The sequence below is a fragment of the Barbus barbus genome (genome assembly GCF_936440315.1).
Source record: "Barbus barbus genome assembly, chromosome: 26".
Lineage (NCBI taxonomy): Eukaryota > Metazoa > Chordata > Actinopteri > Cypriniformes > Cyprinidae > Barbus > Barbus barbus.
The window spans coordinates 6816775-6837748 of NC_136754.1; the positions used below are offsets into that span (position 1 = coordinate 6816775).

The following is a 20974-nucleotide window of genomic DNA, read 5'->3' on the forward strand; positions in this document are numbered from 1 at the left end:
GATTTCCGAGTGACCTGCTTTTGCAAGGATGCTAAATAATATCTCATGCTAGTTTACGCAGCTTGACCTTCAATAGATGATGCAATGTTTAAAACACCTAAACAATTCAATGCAGCAGAATCTTTGCAACGCTTCAGATAGGCTGGGAACATATTTGAAAAACCCACATGAGGAATAATACAGCAGAAAATCGAGTGAGCAGAGAGAGAGAGAGAGAGAGACAGTCCAAGAGAGAAAAAAATGAAAAAGCACCATAGCATAAATGGCAGAATAACAGTCAAAGCCATTTCTCGTCTTCCACCTGAACCTCTCGCATCTCCTGCAGAGATTTAGGATTGCATTCGCTGGTTTGTTCAGTCACACTCACACAAACTTACTGAGTTGGTGCCCAGCACTTGTAAATCGGGTTCTCTGGATTCCAGCAGTTTGGCTACCATGTGTAAGAAGCTCTCCACAAATGGCTTGATACTCTGGGAATGACACGCCATCAACAACTGATCCAACGCCTCCATCGCTATTACCACGTACCTGTGCACACACACCAAGAATCAAGGTCCAAAATCAACACTTGAACATACTGAGCATATTTGTACTCCAAATAGTAGTAAAAATAAAAGTGTAAGAAAATTGTTCAAATAAAAGTGTAAGAAAATCATATCACTATTTTTTAATCCACAATACATACGCATAATATTTATCAAATTAAGATACCAAAAAGAAAATATGAGGAGCAAAAGCTAAATAGGTCTTTATTAACACAATAACATCAGTTGTCATATGGACAAAAATATATTTATCATAGAAAAGAAATAACAATAAAAAAATGAATGCAATACAAGTACAATTTTATAGCCAGTAAAAACAATTTATGGACTTTTTAAAATTTGACTCATTAAAGGCAGGTGTGTCTGCATTGGCATTATAAGCGATGTGGGAAATAATAGTCTGTATGGTTGTAATCATGCGTATCGTATCTTACCCGTAGCGATGTCGTACCACATCTCTGCTGAGACGTTCGGCCAGGTACGCTCCGATACGGTCCAGCTTTTCTGGTGCTGACACTGCATAGAATGTCAGCTTTTCCATATCAGATTTCACTAGTCCATCCTGAGGGGAAAAAAAGTGCAATAAACTGTAAAAAATAAGTAGGATTTGACTGGAACTTTACAAGAAAATGTGTCTTTTTTACCAGAAACTGCCACTTTCTGCAATAATCTTGGACTATTATGCGCCTGTGCTGTAGATGCATTATTGTGCTGTATTCATTTATACTGCAGTTACTCTTTATTTTCCCAGTTAAAGAAAATCTCCTACTGTTGTTAATAATGGTTTAATAAGCCTTACATTTTGAGCAGGTTTACTACTTTGGTTTGCAATTGTACCTAGCGATTTCTTAGTAAAATATTTGAAATATAAATATTATTTGAAAGATTTGAAAGCTTTAAAATCTTTGAGTTTTTAAGACTGAGTAGAATATTTACAGTGAATATTTTCTACTGAATATAAGAAGTGATATTCAAAAGAAAGCGTCAGAAAACCGCTCTTACCCAGAATCCCTTAAGAGAAATAAACTCCTGAATCTCTCAAAGTGCTAATTAACTTAACACGATTTTAACGTACGGTACATAACATGACTGTAGGGAATCGGTCTGTGTGTGTGTGTGTGTGTGTGTGTGTGTGTCGGTGGAAACGGTCACACTATCTCATGAGAATATTACTCACATTTAGCCTACAGAAAAAACAATTGTGTGTGTGTGTGTGTGTCCCTCTAATCAACAGAGCTAAATGTTAATGTGATGAATATGGAGTAACAGCAAGGTTAAAAACCTTCCCAGTGTGTGTGTTGGTGTATATCACATTCTCAAAAACTGCTGAACGGGTCAAAGGTCAAAATTAAAGCATTAATAATATATTTTGATAATAACAGTGCCAAGACACTTCTCTTCAACAATATGAATAACGAGCAACATCTGCTAGTCAACGGTGCTTTAAATTTAGATTGATAGTCCAAGCAGCTTCTTTCTTATTATGCGTGGCATTTACTTTAGCTGGTCTCTGAGGACAGGAAGAGCCGATAAGAATATATTTTGATCACAGCAATTCAACTTGAATGTGTCTGAATCCCAGTGCATGAACTCTGATATAAAGATGGTATTTAAAGAAGCATTTATTTAAAGCATCTTTCAAAAACGTATGTAAATGAGCAAGACTTGTTGACTGCAGAATTCTACTGTGTCTCCTTAAATGAATCTATAGAACTGTTTCAAATGCAGATGATACCGTGAGATATTGATCAGGCCAATATTTCAGCTATTTTAAGATTAACAGCTAGTATCCCATTGCTTTGCCAATGAACTAGATTCTATCAGTTACAAAAATGAATGATAGTCTTGTCAAATGGAAAGTTAAAATACATTTCAAACAATCAAATATTTGACCGAATTTTAAGATTTAATATTGTAATTTTATTAAATAGTTATTGAATAATTAGTAGATCAAATTGTGTGTGTGTGTGTGTGTGTGTGTGTGTGTAAATACAGATGGTACAGTGAGATATCGATCAGGCCAACATTTTGGCCATTTTAAAATAATGGCTAAATCTGGGCTAATATCCGTTGCTTAGCCAATGAACAAGATTCTATCAGTTACAAAACCTATGAATATCCTGTCAAATGAAAAATTAAAACACATTCCAAATTTTCAAATATTTGAGTAAATTTTAAGATTTCACAGATTATATGTGCATATATATATATATATATATATATATATATATATATATATATATATATATATATATATATATATATATATAACATTTTTTATTTCAATCACTTTAATTCTACAATTAAAAAAGAATAAAAATACTTGAAAAAATGTAATTACTAAATCAAATTAAATACATGCATACATGCATATATATATTACATACAATTATATTGCAAAACTAAGATGATGGATGCCTAGCAGACAAGCTGGCAACCAGGAATATTCAATTTCATTCCATTCTTCTAATATTCGAGAAATTCCTTGCATTTCCATCTATTCCAGTGATATGTTACCTTGGGGTCCTCTGGGAAAATGTTGTCCACTAGACGCTTGTAGCGTGGCCGCAGAGGACCACAACATCCACACACACCTGTAATAAGAGAGAAGAAGTCTTACGCATACAAAAGATGCACAACCTTGACATTTTAAATCAACTTTGTATGTTTTCTGTTCAGTCTGCATGAACACAAATGATTGCAGCGAGTTTGAATTTGTGCATTTAATGAAATAAACAGATCTAAGGTACCGTTCTTACATTTGTCTGCACGGTTTTGTAATCGTTTTTTATTTGAACAGTTTTTAAGCATTTGAGTCAGTTTGTTAAGTTAAAAGAAGTTCAGCTTTACAAATGTGCCTTGTGACACATGTTTTCTGTTTTGTTTCACTGTACTGTGTCTGGAGGTTTCTGAATGCAAGAATGGCCCTAATGAGATAGGACAGATATGCAACATAAGCAGTCTGACACATACATTCAGACTTCACCCACTCAAGCCAATAAGAGCTTCAGAATCTACATATGCATGATATTAAAATGAGCTGTCAGGATGAAATGTGTATGTGTGCATCGATGAAAGGCACAACGCAAACTACAGTCTCTGTGTGTGTGTGTGTGTGTGTGATGCCACACAGTTTGAAGGGCTGATTAATTATTTAAAAAGTCAAAGAAGAAATCTGAGAGCAGCAGAGCAGCCAGTACACACACAAACACATGCACACTCCTTATATTCAACACACACACACACGCTGCTCTGACAGCCTTTCACCAGCTATTGATGAAATTATTCATTCATCCAGTCCAACATGGATAATAAATCTGGATTGAATGTGCATGCATGTGTATATGCCAACAGAATGTGTGTGTGTCTGTGTGCAGGGATTGTAAAGTGAGATGTGGAAAAGGAGCCGCCGTTATCAGCTCAAACACCTGATCCAACTTCAGAAAGATGGAAAAAGCGAGAGATGCTGCGAGGGAGAGAAATAAATAGAATTGCGAAAGAGAGCGGGTGAGCGAGTCGAGCTCTACGGCAAAGTGACAAATGCATCAACAATCTTACTAACAAAGGGTGTGCAACAGGCTTGTATTAATCATCACGATCGCACACAAACAAACACACATATATACCAAGTCTGCTAAGGATAGATCTCCTTTCCCAAGTGTGTCTGTATCGGAAGGTCCCGTCAGCTTCCGAGCGTGGCACCTGCCTGTACCTCCTCATCATGACCTCTGACCTTTGTTGAATCCTTTAGACCCTCTGAACCTCAAACCTGGTCAAAACAGCTACCTTTCTGCCTCCTGCTTCAACCCTGGTCTGAGACACACCTGGACTGAATACCTGTAGAGGACTCGCCCTCTACTGGGACTGGCAGGAGAGTCAACCAATTACAGATGAATAGAAGTTACGCCTACTGTGTTCTGTCGGTGAGGTGACAGACAGAAATGAGACCAGGACTCAGAAAGAATAATCTTAAAATAAAATAATAAATAAATAAATAATAATAATATTAATAAAAAATTACTGTTTTTGTGCATTTAACTTTGTAAAATTATGCATTTAAAAGTTATTTTTTTTAAAACAGCAATAAATAATGAAAGGTGAGACTGGAGTTGATTGGTTTGTAAAAACTGGGGCATATTATTTGTTAAAATAATATTTTCTTGCACTATAGACCATGACATACTCCTTCCTGATAACGTTCGGGGTTCAGACACACTCCGTTTAAATCTAGATTAAAGACACATCTCTTTAGCCAAGCATTCACATAATGCATCTTATAATCTTGTACTGCAGTTATATCTGATTAAATGTACATTATTATTATTCTTTAGCTTGGGTTGAACAAATAATTTTTGCTTATATGGAACAGCAGCTACGCTAATTATGTCTCTATTTGTTTCTCTGTTTCTGATTAACATCCCGTGGTAACTAGGAATTACAGAAGCTTCAGTCTGGATCCAACCCTTAAATGATCTGAGATGACCAAACACCTGAGAAAAGATAATGCCAACCCCTCAGAGGATGCCAACGCTCAGACAACATACATAAATTACCAAATATTGCCATAAGTTAAATATATTAAGGTTCTGCAATATATAAATATATTGTGGAAACTTAATTTCCTGTAGAGCTGCTTTGCAACGATTGTATCGTAAAAAGCGCTATACAAATAAACTTGAACATAATATGTATGTGTTCTGTGCATATTTATTATGCATATATGCATATAAAAATACACACACATGCATGTATATATTTCAGAAAAATATGTTATGTTTATATATTAAATATATTTATTTATAATAAATTATATGAATAGAAATATAGATATAAATATTTTCAAAATATATACTGTATGTGTGTGTATTTTAGGGCTGCAACCACTAATCGATTATGAAAATCATCGACAACGATTCTCATTATCGATTAATCGGGTCTGCCCACAGTGCACGTCCAACTTCAGCTGGTTAGTCAAATTACGGCACTGAATAATGCATTTCTATGGACAAAATGCATCTAAAAATAGTGGAGGAAACAGAATGAGATTCTGCCGGAGAAGCACGTGATCCAAGCTGCCCAAAACATGATAATTCTTTATTTTAAGCTTTAAGTTAATGCATAAGAGTAATGGCTTGCCCTGTCAGGCGCTTTGACAGATGCGTGTGCGTCCTCAGCGCAAAAACGATCAGTTGACGGTCATATCCTTATCTATAAATGCCACAAATTCACGCGAGCATTTCCATTTTTGCATAAAGGTCCGTCCTGACAGTCTGTGTTAAGTTTAAAATACCGAATGAGCGCCGGCGCGGCGGGCGCGCGCACGCGCGTCAGACGGACAGAACACAGTAGAGAGGGAGACAATTAATAGGCTTTTCAGCGCAAACATATCCATTGTGCTGAATTATCTGTTGTTGAAAGTTAATTTAAGGTTTAAAAGTCAACATGCAGTGCGAATATTTTATGAGAGTAGGAACTTTAAAGGGATAACAGCGTGTAATTGTCTGTCTGAATATAAACATGAGACGCTCCATAACGGCCTTTTACAGGATAAAGAAATGACGAGGTGACTGTGATCAAAGTAGTTCCTGCAGAACATTACTCTTACCTGTTGGTTAACACTGAGTTTGTGTTTTTATTCGTCTTTATTATTATCTTTATTATTTTATTTTTAAACTATATTAAATTTTTACAATGCTTAACAAATTTATGTAAGTTTAACAATGTGTTTATGTAAGGTTTGTGCCACTGCTGCTCTAAAGTAACAGTATTGGTGATAACCAAAATCATTTTTCGGCTTTCTGTACTGGTTAGTACTCCAATATGTGTAAGCTCTTTAGTAACAGTAGTAGGCTATTTTTAATGCTATAATATCATTATTGCTGTTATCTATGAAAGAAAACCAGAGCACTTATTTTTTTTTTTGTTTTTTTTTTTCGCGATACCCAATTGCAGTCAAAAAGTACATAAACAATACCAGCAAGAATGCAAGCTGTTATGAGGCCATTTTTTATTATTATGTCCAATAAATGACAATAACATTTTTAAATTTAAACAAATTTTTGACAAATTTCGAAAATATGTTTTCTCTTTATTATGATAAGTGGTCTAATAAATTAAGCACTGTATGTTTTCATAGCATTCAGTTGTCACGTTTGTTTGTAGAACATTGGGCAGAATGTGGAATAGTGTTTTTTTTTGGTCAATATTTTTTAATCCGATTAATCGAAAGAATAATCGGCCAAACTAATCGATTATCAAAATAATCGTTAGTTGCAGCCCTAGTGTATTTATATATACATATACATACTAAATATACAGAGAACACATGCATATAAACAAAAACGTTTTATTTTGGATGCGATATATTATATATATTGTTTTTAACAATTAAAAAAAAATCATGTTTTTTCATTGTGCATTCCAATTAAGCTCAATCAAACTGCAGTTGGGTTATTTTGAATAGGTTAAAGAATAACAAAAAAATACAGCTAACTAACGCAATAAAACATAAAACACATAATAAAAAAAACATGATTTTTGAGAAAAAAAAAAAAACGAGATGTTTTTCCAAATAAAATCTTCATATACACACATACATATATATGTATATATAGTTGCTACAAATTATCCTGTGAGCTGGCTGGATAATGTTATTCGGTGACAAATTAGGAGAATTTACAACAAGCACGTACATCACAGAGAACCAAATATTTCAGTTTGAAAGGCATAAAAGATGCATAATCATAATGAACAGAGCATTAGGGTCTAAACAGGCCAAGTGACAATTCAGCTAACTGAACGACAATTCCAAATGTGGGTCCATTTTGATTCTACATTTTTAATTTTCAAAAAACACAAAACAAGTTAACAAGTTAAAATGAAGAGACTATATAAATAAATAATACTAATGTCAAGGGCATTCTGAAAACAAAATCAAGTTGTTGTTTTCTTCATCTACATTTCCAAGAGGAAAGCTCTATTTCATAACAAAGACGACGCAGCCACAGCCAGCAGGGGGCGCACACCCTGTGCGGGCCACCCCAGATCAGGGTGCAAATCCTGCTTCCCACTGGTGCCTGTTGAATCCCCATTACTGCCAACATGAGAGCGTCTGGGGAAATGAAGAGATTGATTCAGTGCCTGCAGAGAAAATCCTCTTAACCTTATGAGGACCTGAAATAGCTTAAGAGTTTGAAGAGCGAGAGCAGAGCCAGAGAGAAAGCTGCCATAACAGAATTACCATCTATCTTACAGACAGACCATGATGCATAATAATGAAGAAGAACTTTAAGACCTTTGTGTCCACAGGACATAAACACAAAAAAACCGGTGGGAAGTAAACTAATCAAAAAAAAGAAAGTTAAAAAATACATTTGTTTTTATTCAACTTTCTAAGCATTGCAGTCAAATATTTGTTTTGATCTGCCACAAGATTTTAAATATAGTAAATATTCTAACTAGAATGTTCCATCTTTGAGTTTACCCTCTGACCTTTCATCTGTGCATGTTTGCTTTAGTGTGTGTATATACCAGGCTTTCTGTTCATATTTGAATCTAAAGACCAAAGTCTATGATGTAAAAACCCATAATCCTTTGCCATCTGACAGAGTACAGGTAAGAGTCTATACAAATACACTCTCCCAAACACACCGATACACACACTGTGCTAAATTTACCAGCATGGGTCGATGGAGTGGAGGGCAGACAACAAAATACGCATGAGCTAGTCAATACGGAGCGAAAAAAGGAATGGAAGAGAGAGCGAAAGAAACGGAAAACCTCTTATCTCGTGCTACCATCCGACCAGTTTTACATTTGAGTGAAATTCAACCATTTACACGGTGTGCATCGTCTGCACATTTGCTGTGCACTTGCGAGATCATCAGCCCAGTTACTATTTCCCATAATGCACTGCAAATGCCTCCAAACTTCTAGCTTTTAAAAATATGACTGACATCTGGGAGCACGGCAGGCAGCGATAATTTACAAACGAAATCATGCATGCCTGCATACTGTGTATTGGTTATGAAAACAGCATGAAGTATGTATGGCATTTGCTCAGGCAGTATGTAAATATGCTGTTTCAAACACATAATCCCCGTTTTTCTCTCTTATTCCATGTTCTTTATAGTTCTTCTAATTAATTTCAAAGGCTGAAGCCAATATTTACAGATCAGGATGGTCAATGTAATGCTAAAGGGTAGCTGACCCATGGCATGGCTGCACATGAATGATCAAAATGCTTGTGCTGGTGAAATATTAAGTTATATTTCATCCAAACAATACATTTGGTCATCATTTATCACCCAAATCGGTCATTCCATACCGTTTATGTTCCACAGTAGAAAGAAAGTTTAAATTTGAAAAGACACAAAGGAGAGTAAATAAATAATAGATTTTTTGGGGGTGAACTATCCCGTCAATAATACTATCATAAATACTGGCAAGGGGAAAAACACTGCTCTTCTTTTGTTGTTTTTAAAACTGGTTTAAGCCTAAATAATTTGGATTTGAAATAATTTGGAGTCCTTCCAGTTGGTTACCACCAGATAAGTAGCAAATACAGTGATAAATTTCATTGACCGAAACAATAACGTTTAATTGGTGCTTCTTAGCATTTTGACTGCATCAGTGTCTATTTCATGCACACAATGTCAATACACTGCAACAGGTTCATGTCAAAAGTGTTTACACACTTCACCATGAGCAGAAATCCAGCTAAAGTAGCAATATGTAAAATTGTGTACAGGTAACAATATCTAGAGATAGCTCGTTGCCAAATAACTTTGCTATGACTGGTTTAATTTATCACCCGAGAACAAGACACCCTGAGCAGAATAAACAGTTACCTAAATGTAATTATGTTATCATCTGAAAGAACCAGATCATTGAAAAGAATCAGACTTCACAGTTTGCCTTCAAGCTGAGGATTACAGGTAATAATATTTTTTGCACAGACTCATTATTTCGCTTCGTAAGACCTCAATATATCGCCAGGCGCCACAGGTATTCATCTTGTGTTGCCTGATATGCTTTTTTGACTCTCCATTAGGGATGTACATCTCCATGACTGAGGCCGATGCGATACGCATCTCGATGCATATCCAACGATACAATACATTGAAGATACATATGAAGCAGCTAGCGATGCGATTCACCCCCATTATGATGCAGTGCGATTCGATTCGATTCAACAATGCGATTCGATGCAATATGATCCAAATGTCAAATGATTTGGTTCCATAAGGCAAATTTAACAAAGTTCAATCTCAATCACTGTGGCTTCTTATGCTGGAAAGCTAATCTAGTTCAGGGCAGGCAAACTGAGCTCACTGACCAATAGGAAATTACCACTGACTCTCTCACATACTATCATATCCATGCAACCTTTCTCTCTGGTTTTATAACAGCTCTACCTTTTATAGTTAGAACAGATAGCATTAGAACATTACAATCTAACATCGTTCTTTAAAGCATTAACAATCACTAAACAAAGTTCAAATCATTAAATTAAAACCACATTTTAACTGCTATAAGAAACACACATGAACTCAGTAATTAGTAATTAGGACTGTATTAGCTTACATTTTATTTATCCTTTTCAATAGTCCCTTTACAGTTACTGCTATCATAAAATGCATATTTGACTCAGAATTATTGCACTCCGTCTGTTTAGCGTGCAGCAGCATTCGCGTAAGCCCACTCCTGACCACAAAATAGATATATTTGCATGACTTTCTAACATTTACAGATTAAAAATATACTCGTGACATGTCAGTTATGCACTGAGGAAAACACAACGTCTCAAATGCATTAAACAGCACAAATATATTCGCTGTTTGCCATGGTGGACCGATTTGATCCATGATCGACACTAAGGGCTGCTTAAGAATAAGCGAGCACAAATTAGTTAGATTGTGTGAACTTATATTGTCGTTTATAACCGCTTTAGCCCCGATTGATTTGTTAGGTTATTTCAAGTCAGGTTTTTACAGTGTTGTTGTGATTCGTCATATTCACGCGCAGTGGTGATAAGAGAACACGCTTAGAAACAGTTTAGAGTTTCTCAGCACCCACTAGTATTATATCTAAATAAATAATTTTTTACCGATGCAAATATGTTAGAAACGATGCATCGCGATACAAATGCCAACTTGTAGCCGATGCACACTTTTTAAACTGATGCATCGCATCGTTAACTTTTTTTGCCGATGCACCGAGCGAATCGGGGAATCTTCCCATCCCTACTCTCCACGTGACAGTAGCCATTGACTTGCATTTTATGAATCTCCAAGGACAACAGTCCTTTTTTTACTTTTTATCCTTTATTCACTTATTCACTATTAATTTGTTATTTTTAAAATAGGTTTTAATTAAAAAAGGACTACATGCCATTGTTTTAAGTCCAATAACTAATCAATTACCGAGGTTGACTAGATCCATTTATATATATATATATATATATATATATATATATATATATATATATATATATATATATATATATGGATTATTAGAGATGATCACCATGTTTAGAATGAAACTATCATATTTAAAAACATGATATTAATCATATTATATGATAAAATATAATTTGTTGTTACTACTGTAAATATATATTCAATTATTATTGGATCTCCTTCAATACTTTCAGAATCTTTACTTATTAAAATGATTTTGTTTCTGTATTTTAAAATATATTTTTATTTTACCATATTTTAATGACAGTATATTTATTGAACAAAAATTAATTCTTTTATTTTTCAAAATAAGCATAAAATAGTACAAACATTGCTAAAGTGATTGTTTTGAACAAGTATTAACTAAAACATTATTTGAGCTGAAGTATTTGTTTCAATACCGTGTGCCTTTTACGCCGTGTTTTCACACAAAATTTGTTGCTCAATTAATTTTCAATACAATGTATATATTTTGTCTGCAATTATACATTTTAGGTGCAGTGAATTGCGCATTTTTTCTTAAGGTGGGCCTTTAGCCCCATTGTACCCTACATATATATCATTTGGGTCATATATGACATCATATATATATGGGTCAATGACGTGACGCCTAAATTTTTCAGTTAAAGATTGGTTTAAATGCATAAAAAAGATACAATATATAAGTATCTCTCCCACATATGTACCAACTTTAATTTTTCAAAAAACATTAGTTCTTTGTAATTTGGTGCGACCATCCGGCCATAACTGTTGTTTTGGAAACATCTTTGAAATTACCCTAAATTTATTCGGATCAACTTTATGCACTATTTGGCATGTTTTCCAAAGTGTTTTGTAATCCTATATAAAATTGCAAAGCATTTGTATTTATATTTCCATCAATAACCATTATATGTCCGATAATCTCCATTTTATGAAATATCATGTGGTGCGACCATCAAGAAACTACCATTTTGTTACTTTTATGTTGAAATCCATTCAAAGATAGGATGTTGCATCATATAAAAATTTGCCAAGGACCCATAGAAGCATCAAGCAGGTTTGTAACTCCATTTTAACTCCATTGTAACTCCATTCCGAAATAACCATTTTAATGGCTGGTATGTAGTTCCCATGTGGATATCATGTGGTATGACCTCAAAAAAACAATGAATATTAAGTTATTTTTTACAAGCATTTATTTTTATTATAAATTTCATAGTGACCTTTCGTGGGAAGCTAGCTTGTTTTGTTTAGGTGGCTAATTCTGTGCTTGTAAATTTTGACTGAATTTGAAAATATCATGTGGTGTGACCAAATATCATGTGGTGCGACTACTGCAGAGTGTTTTCCATTATAGATATATGTCCCAGATTCGTTTTTGTGCTTTTATATTCAATTAATGGTTTATATACACAAAATACTTTATTTTAATATCATTTGGAATAGATTTTTATGCACTTTGGGTAATTTCGAGCGGTTTACATGTAATCTTTGTACAGTATGAGAAAACATGCAAAAAATAAGAATTTAGAGCATCTAATTTTAGGTTGGTAACTATGCATTTATTAGTAATTTATTATGTATTTATTTTTAACTAATTTAATCTATTTTACCAGATTCCACTGCCAAGCAAAGTAAAATAAACGCTCACCATAGGCAGCATGTTCATTCTGACCCTGCAGTCAAGCACAAACTCCATATGCAATTTTCTGCTGTAAGAAAGATGTTTATGATTTCATCTCAGAACCTGAGCCAGCAACTCTAAATTGACCCTTAGCAAAGACCCGCCCTTAGTTACTGTTGCTACATCAGACAAACCACATGACATTTTTTAAGGCTACGGCTGATTCATCTAGATGAAAAAACACTAAAATCACTTAATTAAAATTTTTAATATGAATTTATGTGTACACAACCTTCTTAATGTTTGAACAACTACAGAAGATATTATTTTTTTTTTTTGTATTTTAAAATTTGCCTGTCAAAAATCCTTATATGTCAATGACCCATATATATAATTAATATATAATATATATAATATATAACCCATATATTAATTTGCATGCTGACAGTGTGTTGTAAGATTCAAATTATATTTACATTTAATTTAATTTAAATTAAATAAATGTGAATTAAATGAATCTACTTTGACATATCGCCGGTAAAATCATGCACATGCAGATGGACATTTTTGGCATGTTGTGAGTGAGCTTCAGATGAAATTTAATTTCATTTAAATAATTTTAAAATCAACTTATCTACTTTGAATTATTGTCGTGACACTCATACACATTCAGACAGACATCTTTGGCAAAAGTGGAAACTACCACTTCTATTAATCGGCCAAAATGGCTGTTATTGGCCGATGATCTCAAAATGGCCAAAAATTAGCATTGTCGATAAATCGGTTAATTGTTAATTCTAATGAAAGCTTTTTCACCTAATATTTTGCCTTTTAAGATATATTCAACTGTCAGGCTGTATATCTGAATGTTTCTATATATTATACATGCTGAAAAATGACCAGAAATCAAGCAACCAAGGACACGCGGACAAAAAACAAGCACAAACACACACGGATCAGACCTACCAGCATCAGCGTTCTCTGAGTCCATGTCTGTGTCTGCTCACTGGACCTGGGAGACAATCGCTCTCTTTCTGTCTCTCTATCTTTCTCTCTGTACAGTGCAGGAAGTCTAACTATATTCTATAACACACGCACACACACACGCATCTGCATGAGGACAGAGGGGTGAGCGGTATTTAATTCTGATGATGCTGGTGTTTTGGCACATTGAAAATTTCACCGCAGTGTCAACACGAGCATCTGAGCGAATAATGCCACCATGCACGCGCACACTCTTGACCAACACAAAACACACACGCGGCCGCCTTCCCTTGATGTTTTCCCTCACACTGAATCTTCACTAGCACGTCGTCCACTGCGCATATTAATGAGACATTGCTGATAGGAAAGCGAGGAACACCAATACAAAACAGATGACAGATCAAACACACACACAGATCAAACTCTCTGGCGCACTCAAAACAGATCAAACTCTCTGGCGCACTCAAAACGGAAGATCAAACTTTGCTTTGCAAACGTGCACATTATCATCTCAAAGCCATGAGAGAGGGAGAAAGATCCTTGAGAGAAAGATAAACAGAGAGCTCCTTCAGAGAGAGAGGAGCGGAAAGATCCTTGAGAAAGAGAGAGAAGCAGGGTGGTCATTGTCCCCTGCACACATAGACATTTCATCAGCATTTACACTGCCAATCATGATTTTTTTGTCAATATCGTCTGACATTCCATTCAGTACATATTGTGAATATCTGACATAGTCATTTTTGCTGCAATATGAGAAAGATTTAATATCTCTTGCTGCTTAGATATCCTAGCTGAAAGAACAAAAAGACACAAAATCACATTGAAACAGTAGTTCTCATTTTCAGCAAGGTGTGCAAACTACAAACTAGCAAGCAATGACTTCCAGCAGAAGCTGTTGAGGGTATGCAAACTCAAGTCCTCTGTAAACTATTAAAACTCAATTTTTATCATTATCAATAAGAAATACGATTTAATTTATTATTAAAATAATAATTATTGTTTTACTCTTAATTAAAATAAAATAAAAATAATAAAAAATATTATAAAAGTTTTTTGTTGTTGTTGTTTTTTTAATTAATGCTCTCCAGATTCCAAAAATGTGATTATTTGGACTTGAGTAAGATTTGTAAAATTTGGCAATGACTTCTATATCCAAAGTTAAGTTCTGCCAACGCTGGGGAAGTTGTGGCCTAATGGTTAGAGAGTCGGACTCGTAATCGAAAGGTTGCGAGTTCGAGTCCCCGGCCGGCAGGGATTGTAGGTGGGGGGAGTGAATGTCCAGCGCTCTCTCCACCCTCAATACCACGACTGAGGTGCCCTTGAGCAAGGCACCGAACCCACAACTGCTCCCCGGGCGCCGCAGCATGGCTGCCCACTGCTCCGGGTGTGTGTGTGTGTGTGTGTGTGTGCGCATTTGTTCACTACTCACTGCTGTGTGTGTGCACTTGGATGGGTTAAACGCAGAGCACCAATTTCGAGTATGGGTCACCATACTTGACAATACGTCACGACTTTACTTTTTACTTTGTTGTTAAGGGTGTGCAAACTCAAGTCCTCTGTAGGAGAATAAAAATGTATTCTTATAAATTCAATAATTTAACCTAATTTAATGATAATAAGTGGTTAGACGTAAATCACTTGCCGCTCAAGTAAGTTTAGTTAATGCATACTAAGACCTACACATGAGTTATATTATCAGGGCAATCAACGAAACCAAGAACCAGTTATTTATGTAATGTCACGACACAACTGACATCTGTGCCATATTTTGCAATACTTTGTCAACCTCTTCAAGACATTTTAGATTCAAGCACATGCAATATAATACTATAATGAAATATATAATATGTTAGATCGCTAATTAATAATACAGTCAGTGATGTCTTAAGTTAATGTAAATAGACAGGGAAAAATAAGTCATATTGTGTCAAGGAAATAGGCCTGTAGTGTGAATGCAGCTGCAAAACATTTACAGAGTCACTTTTTCTCTCCATTTTCCTCTCTCATCCCATGTCAAAGATAAAGGGCTTGTCTTACAGGGTCCTGACTGCCCAGAAATAGACTGTGTGTGTGTCAGAGCAGAGAGGTTATCAGACTCCCTCTGAGGGGTGTGGGAGTTGTGTTTGTACTTCAGTGAAGAGGTCACCCTACTCTCTGTGTGAGTGAGTGTGTGTGTGTGTGTGTGTGTGTGTGTGTGTGTTTGTTGTACTTCTCTTCTGAGTGCAGAGCGTCATCAGCAATAACCCTCAGGGGTGTCTAGTCTACTGCGTCAAACTACACATTACGCAATCTGACGAAATAATGCAACACTAAACAATATAAAAAACGGCAAATTAAATGCCACAAAAAACTATGTTACATGTGAAACGAAACATCACAAACATCAAACATAGCAATAATGAAAACAACACCAAACACCAGGAAAAATAATATGGCAAATTTAACAAATGGCAAAAATCATGCTAAACTAAACCACCAAAACCATCGCCAAGTAAACAACACCAAACCAGTCTTGAAACTGATTAATAACAAAACAATACCAAAAATGGTAAATCCAACAACATCAAGATGAACATCCAAAAAACATGCAAAATGATACCAAAACCATCTTTTAAGCTAATGAACACCTAATGAACACCAAAACGTCCACAAATGGAAAATTAAATGCATATAAATCTATAGTATATTCTAAACTATATGCAAACTAAATCTCACAAACACCAAACATAACAGCAGCCAATAACAATAAACAACATCAAAACATTAGAATCAAACAGCATGGGAATATATACTGTGCAGTGGAAGAAATGTCTCAAATAAACAAATTAGAATTTGCTTAAACTGTTTACAAAATGTTAAGATAGATTTGCACAGCTAACAGTGGGAAGGATTACGTTGTGGTAACTAAACATGTGAAATGTGATGTGAATGTGAAGATAAAATACAAAAAGAAGTTGTTACTATGTGGTGTTGTCACAACTTGATAAATAAAAGTATAGAAATTCAACTTTTAACGTATGTAACCCATATCAGTTTAGCTCAAATATGGCTCACTCAGAATATACTGTAGAATTCAAACAGATGTGTCACCACAGAAGAGAAAATATCACAATTGTGTTACATACTTACTTTAAATCCAACACAATAACCCCCCCCCCCCCCACAAAAAAACAACAACAACAGAAGACCACCAAACTAAGCTAAACTAAATCAAAACCACAACAAAGTCCAATGTAAAGAATATCCCAAATATCAGCTTAAATAGCTGACAAAATCAAATAAGACTAAACAACACCAACCATAGTAACATCTAAATAAATCAATCAATAAGCCCCACGTGTCATATAGTGATGCCTCAGATAAAACAAAACTAAAACCATTAAAAAAAAACCTTTCATTACTTGAAATAATAAAAAAAAGGTTAAATAAGGATTTTTTTTTTATTATTTAGTTTAACTTGATATACTAAAATAACTGAAAATTAAATACCAATTGAAATAAACAGATAATGTGACAAAAACTAATTCAAAATAATAATAAAAACTACAACTGATTCTAAAATAACACTAAAGAATGAAGCGTAACAATTTCTCTTGGTTGCAGGAGACTTTCATAAGCTTTTCAGGAACATTAAAATCAGAGACGTCCAAATACATTACATAAGATGTTGGATCTTAGACCCATCTTGGACCCTGCTGCTGAGTAGGATTTTATGCTGACACTAAATCACATGCCAGTGCCACCTGCTGTCAAGGTCTATGGCATCAGTGCCAACACCTCAACAGAGTCTGAAGTGACTCATTGTCCTGCATGGGATCATGGGTAAAACACCGTGGGAACGCTGGGAATACCATGGTACTACTGAATGATTAGCATTTTTTATGTACCTAGTTACTTAAGGAGAGAATACCAAAACAATGGCAATACCATATAGCACTTTTTGTGCTTTTCTGTTGATGCAGAAGCAGCAGTGAAGAGCTGAGATCAGCAGAACCCCAGTAGGCTAATGACACTGACTCATTCTCACATGCACACTGCAGCACAACATTTGTAGCATAAACAGTCTTAATGACAGAGGGCTGAGGCTGTGACCGGCTCGGCTTTGGGCTCGGGCTCTTACCGGTAGGCATTCCTCCACTCGGTTCCGTCCAACCCGCGTCCGATGCACTGCGTTTGGATCAGATCAGCTTGAAAAGGGGGTTGGGGTCGACATATGGATCGGAACACGTCTGGATCACACACATACAAATACACACACACACACACACACACATACATACATATACACACACACACACATACATGCGGATTAAGCGAATCCTATCATAACCCGTCACTGAGCTTAAATTGACGGCTATAAAAACACATGATTAAAAGTGGCAGTACGGCGTCTTGTGTTGTTAAGAATGAAAAAAGTAAAGAAAGAGAGTTGTGTGTGAATACCTGTAGATGCAGATTAAGCGCAACACATCCGCGTTTCCTGCTTCACATTCCGCGTGACGTCGGGACACACCAACACGGAAGTGATAGAAGAGAGAGGAGCGTTTGAAAAAAACAAAAACACAGCACATGCTGCGGGGATTCACTGAGTGGAACAGGTGGGTAGAAGAAAGAAGTTTTTTGCTTTGTTATATTGCATTATAATAAGCTTCTAAAATTAATAAGCAGGGCAATCTCAGTTGCTTTTGATTTAGGTTAATGAACTGTTCTCGTGTGTGTGGGTGTGTGGGGGTGGATAAAAAGTCATTAAAAGAGCTATTACCGCTCTCGGAGTTTTGCATGGCATGTGGCCATATTATTTTTACTCTCAATTCTCAAAGTAGATCAACCAAAAAATTAAACTTGTATCATTTTACTCTGTAATGACTGTCTTTTTTCTATGGCACTCTACAAGAGACATTATGTTGCTTGGTTTTCCAATGCCAGTACAATGAACTGGACTTTGTAAGCAGCAAAAAAAAGTATTAAATGTGCTGTAGAATCATCATAATGTCATCATAATATTCCAGGGATTTTCAGTCTTCTAGGTGCCATGGACCCCCAGTTATGATAATCCTCATGCAAAGGATCCCCATCCTAAATTTTTAAAGGCAGCTATATTCATTTATAAAAACCCAATTTACATTGTGAAAAATTAATATTATAAATATGTGTAAAATATCTTTTGGAATAGATTTTATTTTTTGTTACATTATTATTGTTTTGCTCACTATACTGTGCTGTTAGGTGTATTATTTATTTGTTTATTTTGAATGTAATTTATTCATTTTATATTATATATTTATTATTTAGTTGATTTTTTTTTAAATATTTATTTATTTGTACTTTTTTAGTATATTCTCTACAATTTTCCACGGACCCACTTCCACTACTTTGCAGTCCAGGACCCAGTTTTGCTATATTCAAATTCATATTCAAAATAATTTTTTGAGTCAATTAAGCATTTAATCCGGTTCATAAAACTGCTCTCACTTATTTGTTCAGGAATTTGATAGATTGCCTTCTCAAGTTCAACTTCAATACATAGCCTAATTATTTGGTGCTAATCACCAGTTAATGGTCCACTGAAGGGAAAGATTATCAGTGAATAACTTTTACATTTTGGTAGTGTATCATTTCAGTCAGAAAACTTGGAATATAGTCATAAGAACCACTTTTATGAGGCTTTTTTGACCTTTTTCTAACCATAAAAGCTTTGGTTCCTATTCATTGTAACTGAATGAGAGCGTCACATGTCTACATTGAAGTCTTAATAATTTCTCCTTTTCTGTTCCACAGAAGAATGAATCTAATAGGTTTAGAATGACATGAAATATGAGTAAACTATCATTTGAATTTTCAGGTGAACAATTTCTTTGAATTTGCCTGACCTTAACATCCGAGCACATGTACCAAGTTGCAACAAACTCTTTTTAGGTTTGAAAACCCTTTACATACTAATTTTTAAAGATATTACTGATGCAATGAAGGGGTTTGTTTCAACTGGCTTTTGATGTCTTTGTTGTTACAAAAACCTGCCACTTCATTACGACACATTATGGGCAGAATCCGATCATTTACAGTAGTCATAATGAATAATAATACAAAGCCCAGTAATGTCTGCCTGTGTCAGACCTCCTGTGTATAACTGGATTATATTAGGATAAGCTGAAACCATCCAATCAAACAGCCTAAGCTATGAGGACCTGAGCATGTGTGTCTGTGATGGAGAGAGAGAGAGCGCGAATACACAGTATTAAGATAAGACCTTTGCTTTACAGGAATTATGTGTGATTAAGCTCCAATTTATCCAAACATCTGTTAAAACACTAAAAACGCACACATGCAGTCTCAATCACTCACTTTCTCATGCATGCAATTCTCTGTAACTAGGTGTGTTTACATTGTATCATGGCTTAAATGTTTAACACAATGTGCTAAGGGAAACAGCAATGCTGGTGCACAAACTGGTTTGATACAGTGCTGGCATCTACAGATGCAAACATTTGCATAATAATTACTGAAATGCTGGCCAAATAATCCTATTTCACCAATAATCTCCATCAAATTTGTGTGATATGATTTCTCCCTGTGGCCACACACACACACACACACACACAATGTTTTCTGCCTCATTGATATTGGTGGTTTAATGAAGCATGAAAGTTTGGGCAGTTTGATTGATTGAGTAATGGTTTAGCTGTGTGCGTGTGTGTGTGTGTGTGTGTGTGTGTGTGTGTGTGTGTGCGCGCGCGCGCAAATGGCAGCTGGTATTGCCAGTCATTCAGTAAAGTGCTGTCGTTATTTGAATATTGCATGCACACGCAATGCAGTGATTGCACCTAAAATAAGCACTTTTCTTTTGTATGTGTGCATTTTAACCTAAAATCTACATGTTTAAAATTAAGTTAATGGATACAGTATATTATTTTTCAGCTACTTACAGATACCACACATACTCTTGCTTATGATTCTCTTAATCAGTCTGAATACCTGAATTTGTGTGAAACACAAATATACATTTTTCTTGATTTGGTAACTTGCATATTATTTCTTGCAAATATATAGAAAATAAAAGTAGATATGGTATTATGAATAATGTTATTTTAATTTCCAGATTATAACAAACCAATTTTGCTCTGTTCTTCTCTAGAAAACTTGGAATATATTGCAATTCATACTTTTATATACTTTTAAAGTACTTGTTTTTTTTATTTTTCATTTTTGATCTTGACAGCCCATTACACTTGTATAAGAGAAATACATACATTTAAAATAAAAATTTTTTTTAATAATAATAATAAATTTTTTGCATTTGAGTGAAAATCGTTTTTTAATGACACAATGTATGGTAAATGCTGTTGTTTTCCATCCTCATTGTGCTTTTTCTATAGAATGCT

The 20974-nt window shown here is 35.0% G+C and overlaps 1 protein-coding gene across 3 annotated transcripts in view; it reads right to left on the reverse strand.

Annotated features, from left to right (window-relative positions):
- The window catches only part of LOC306846676 (protein EFR3 homolog A-like), a 72358-nt gene extending 54238 nt beyond the window's left edge, over positions 1-18120 (reverse strand). For all 3 annotated transcript variants that reach the window (XR_013782098.1, XM_079380217.1, XM_079380218.1), the window contains exons 1-5: positions 18039-18120; positions 17716-17824; positions 3063-3139; positions 980-1107; positions 378-528 (exon numbers count right to left, since the gene is read on the reverse strand). Coding sequence is in view for 2 of the 3 variants with exons in the window: in XM_079380217.1 (XP_079236343.1) it covers positions 378-528; positions 980-1107; positions 3063-3139; positions 17716-17725 (366 nt within the window). In the remaining variant the exon portion in view is untranslated. The remainder of the gene's footprint in view (positions 1-377; positions 529-979; positions 1108-3062; positions 3140-17715; positions 17825-18038) is intronic.
- Between the last annotated feature and the right edge of the window lie 2854 nt (positions 18121-20974).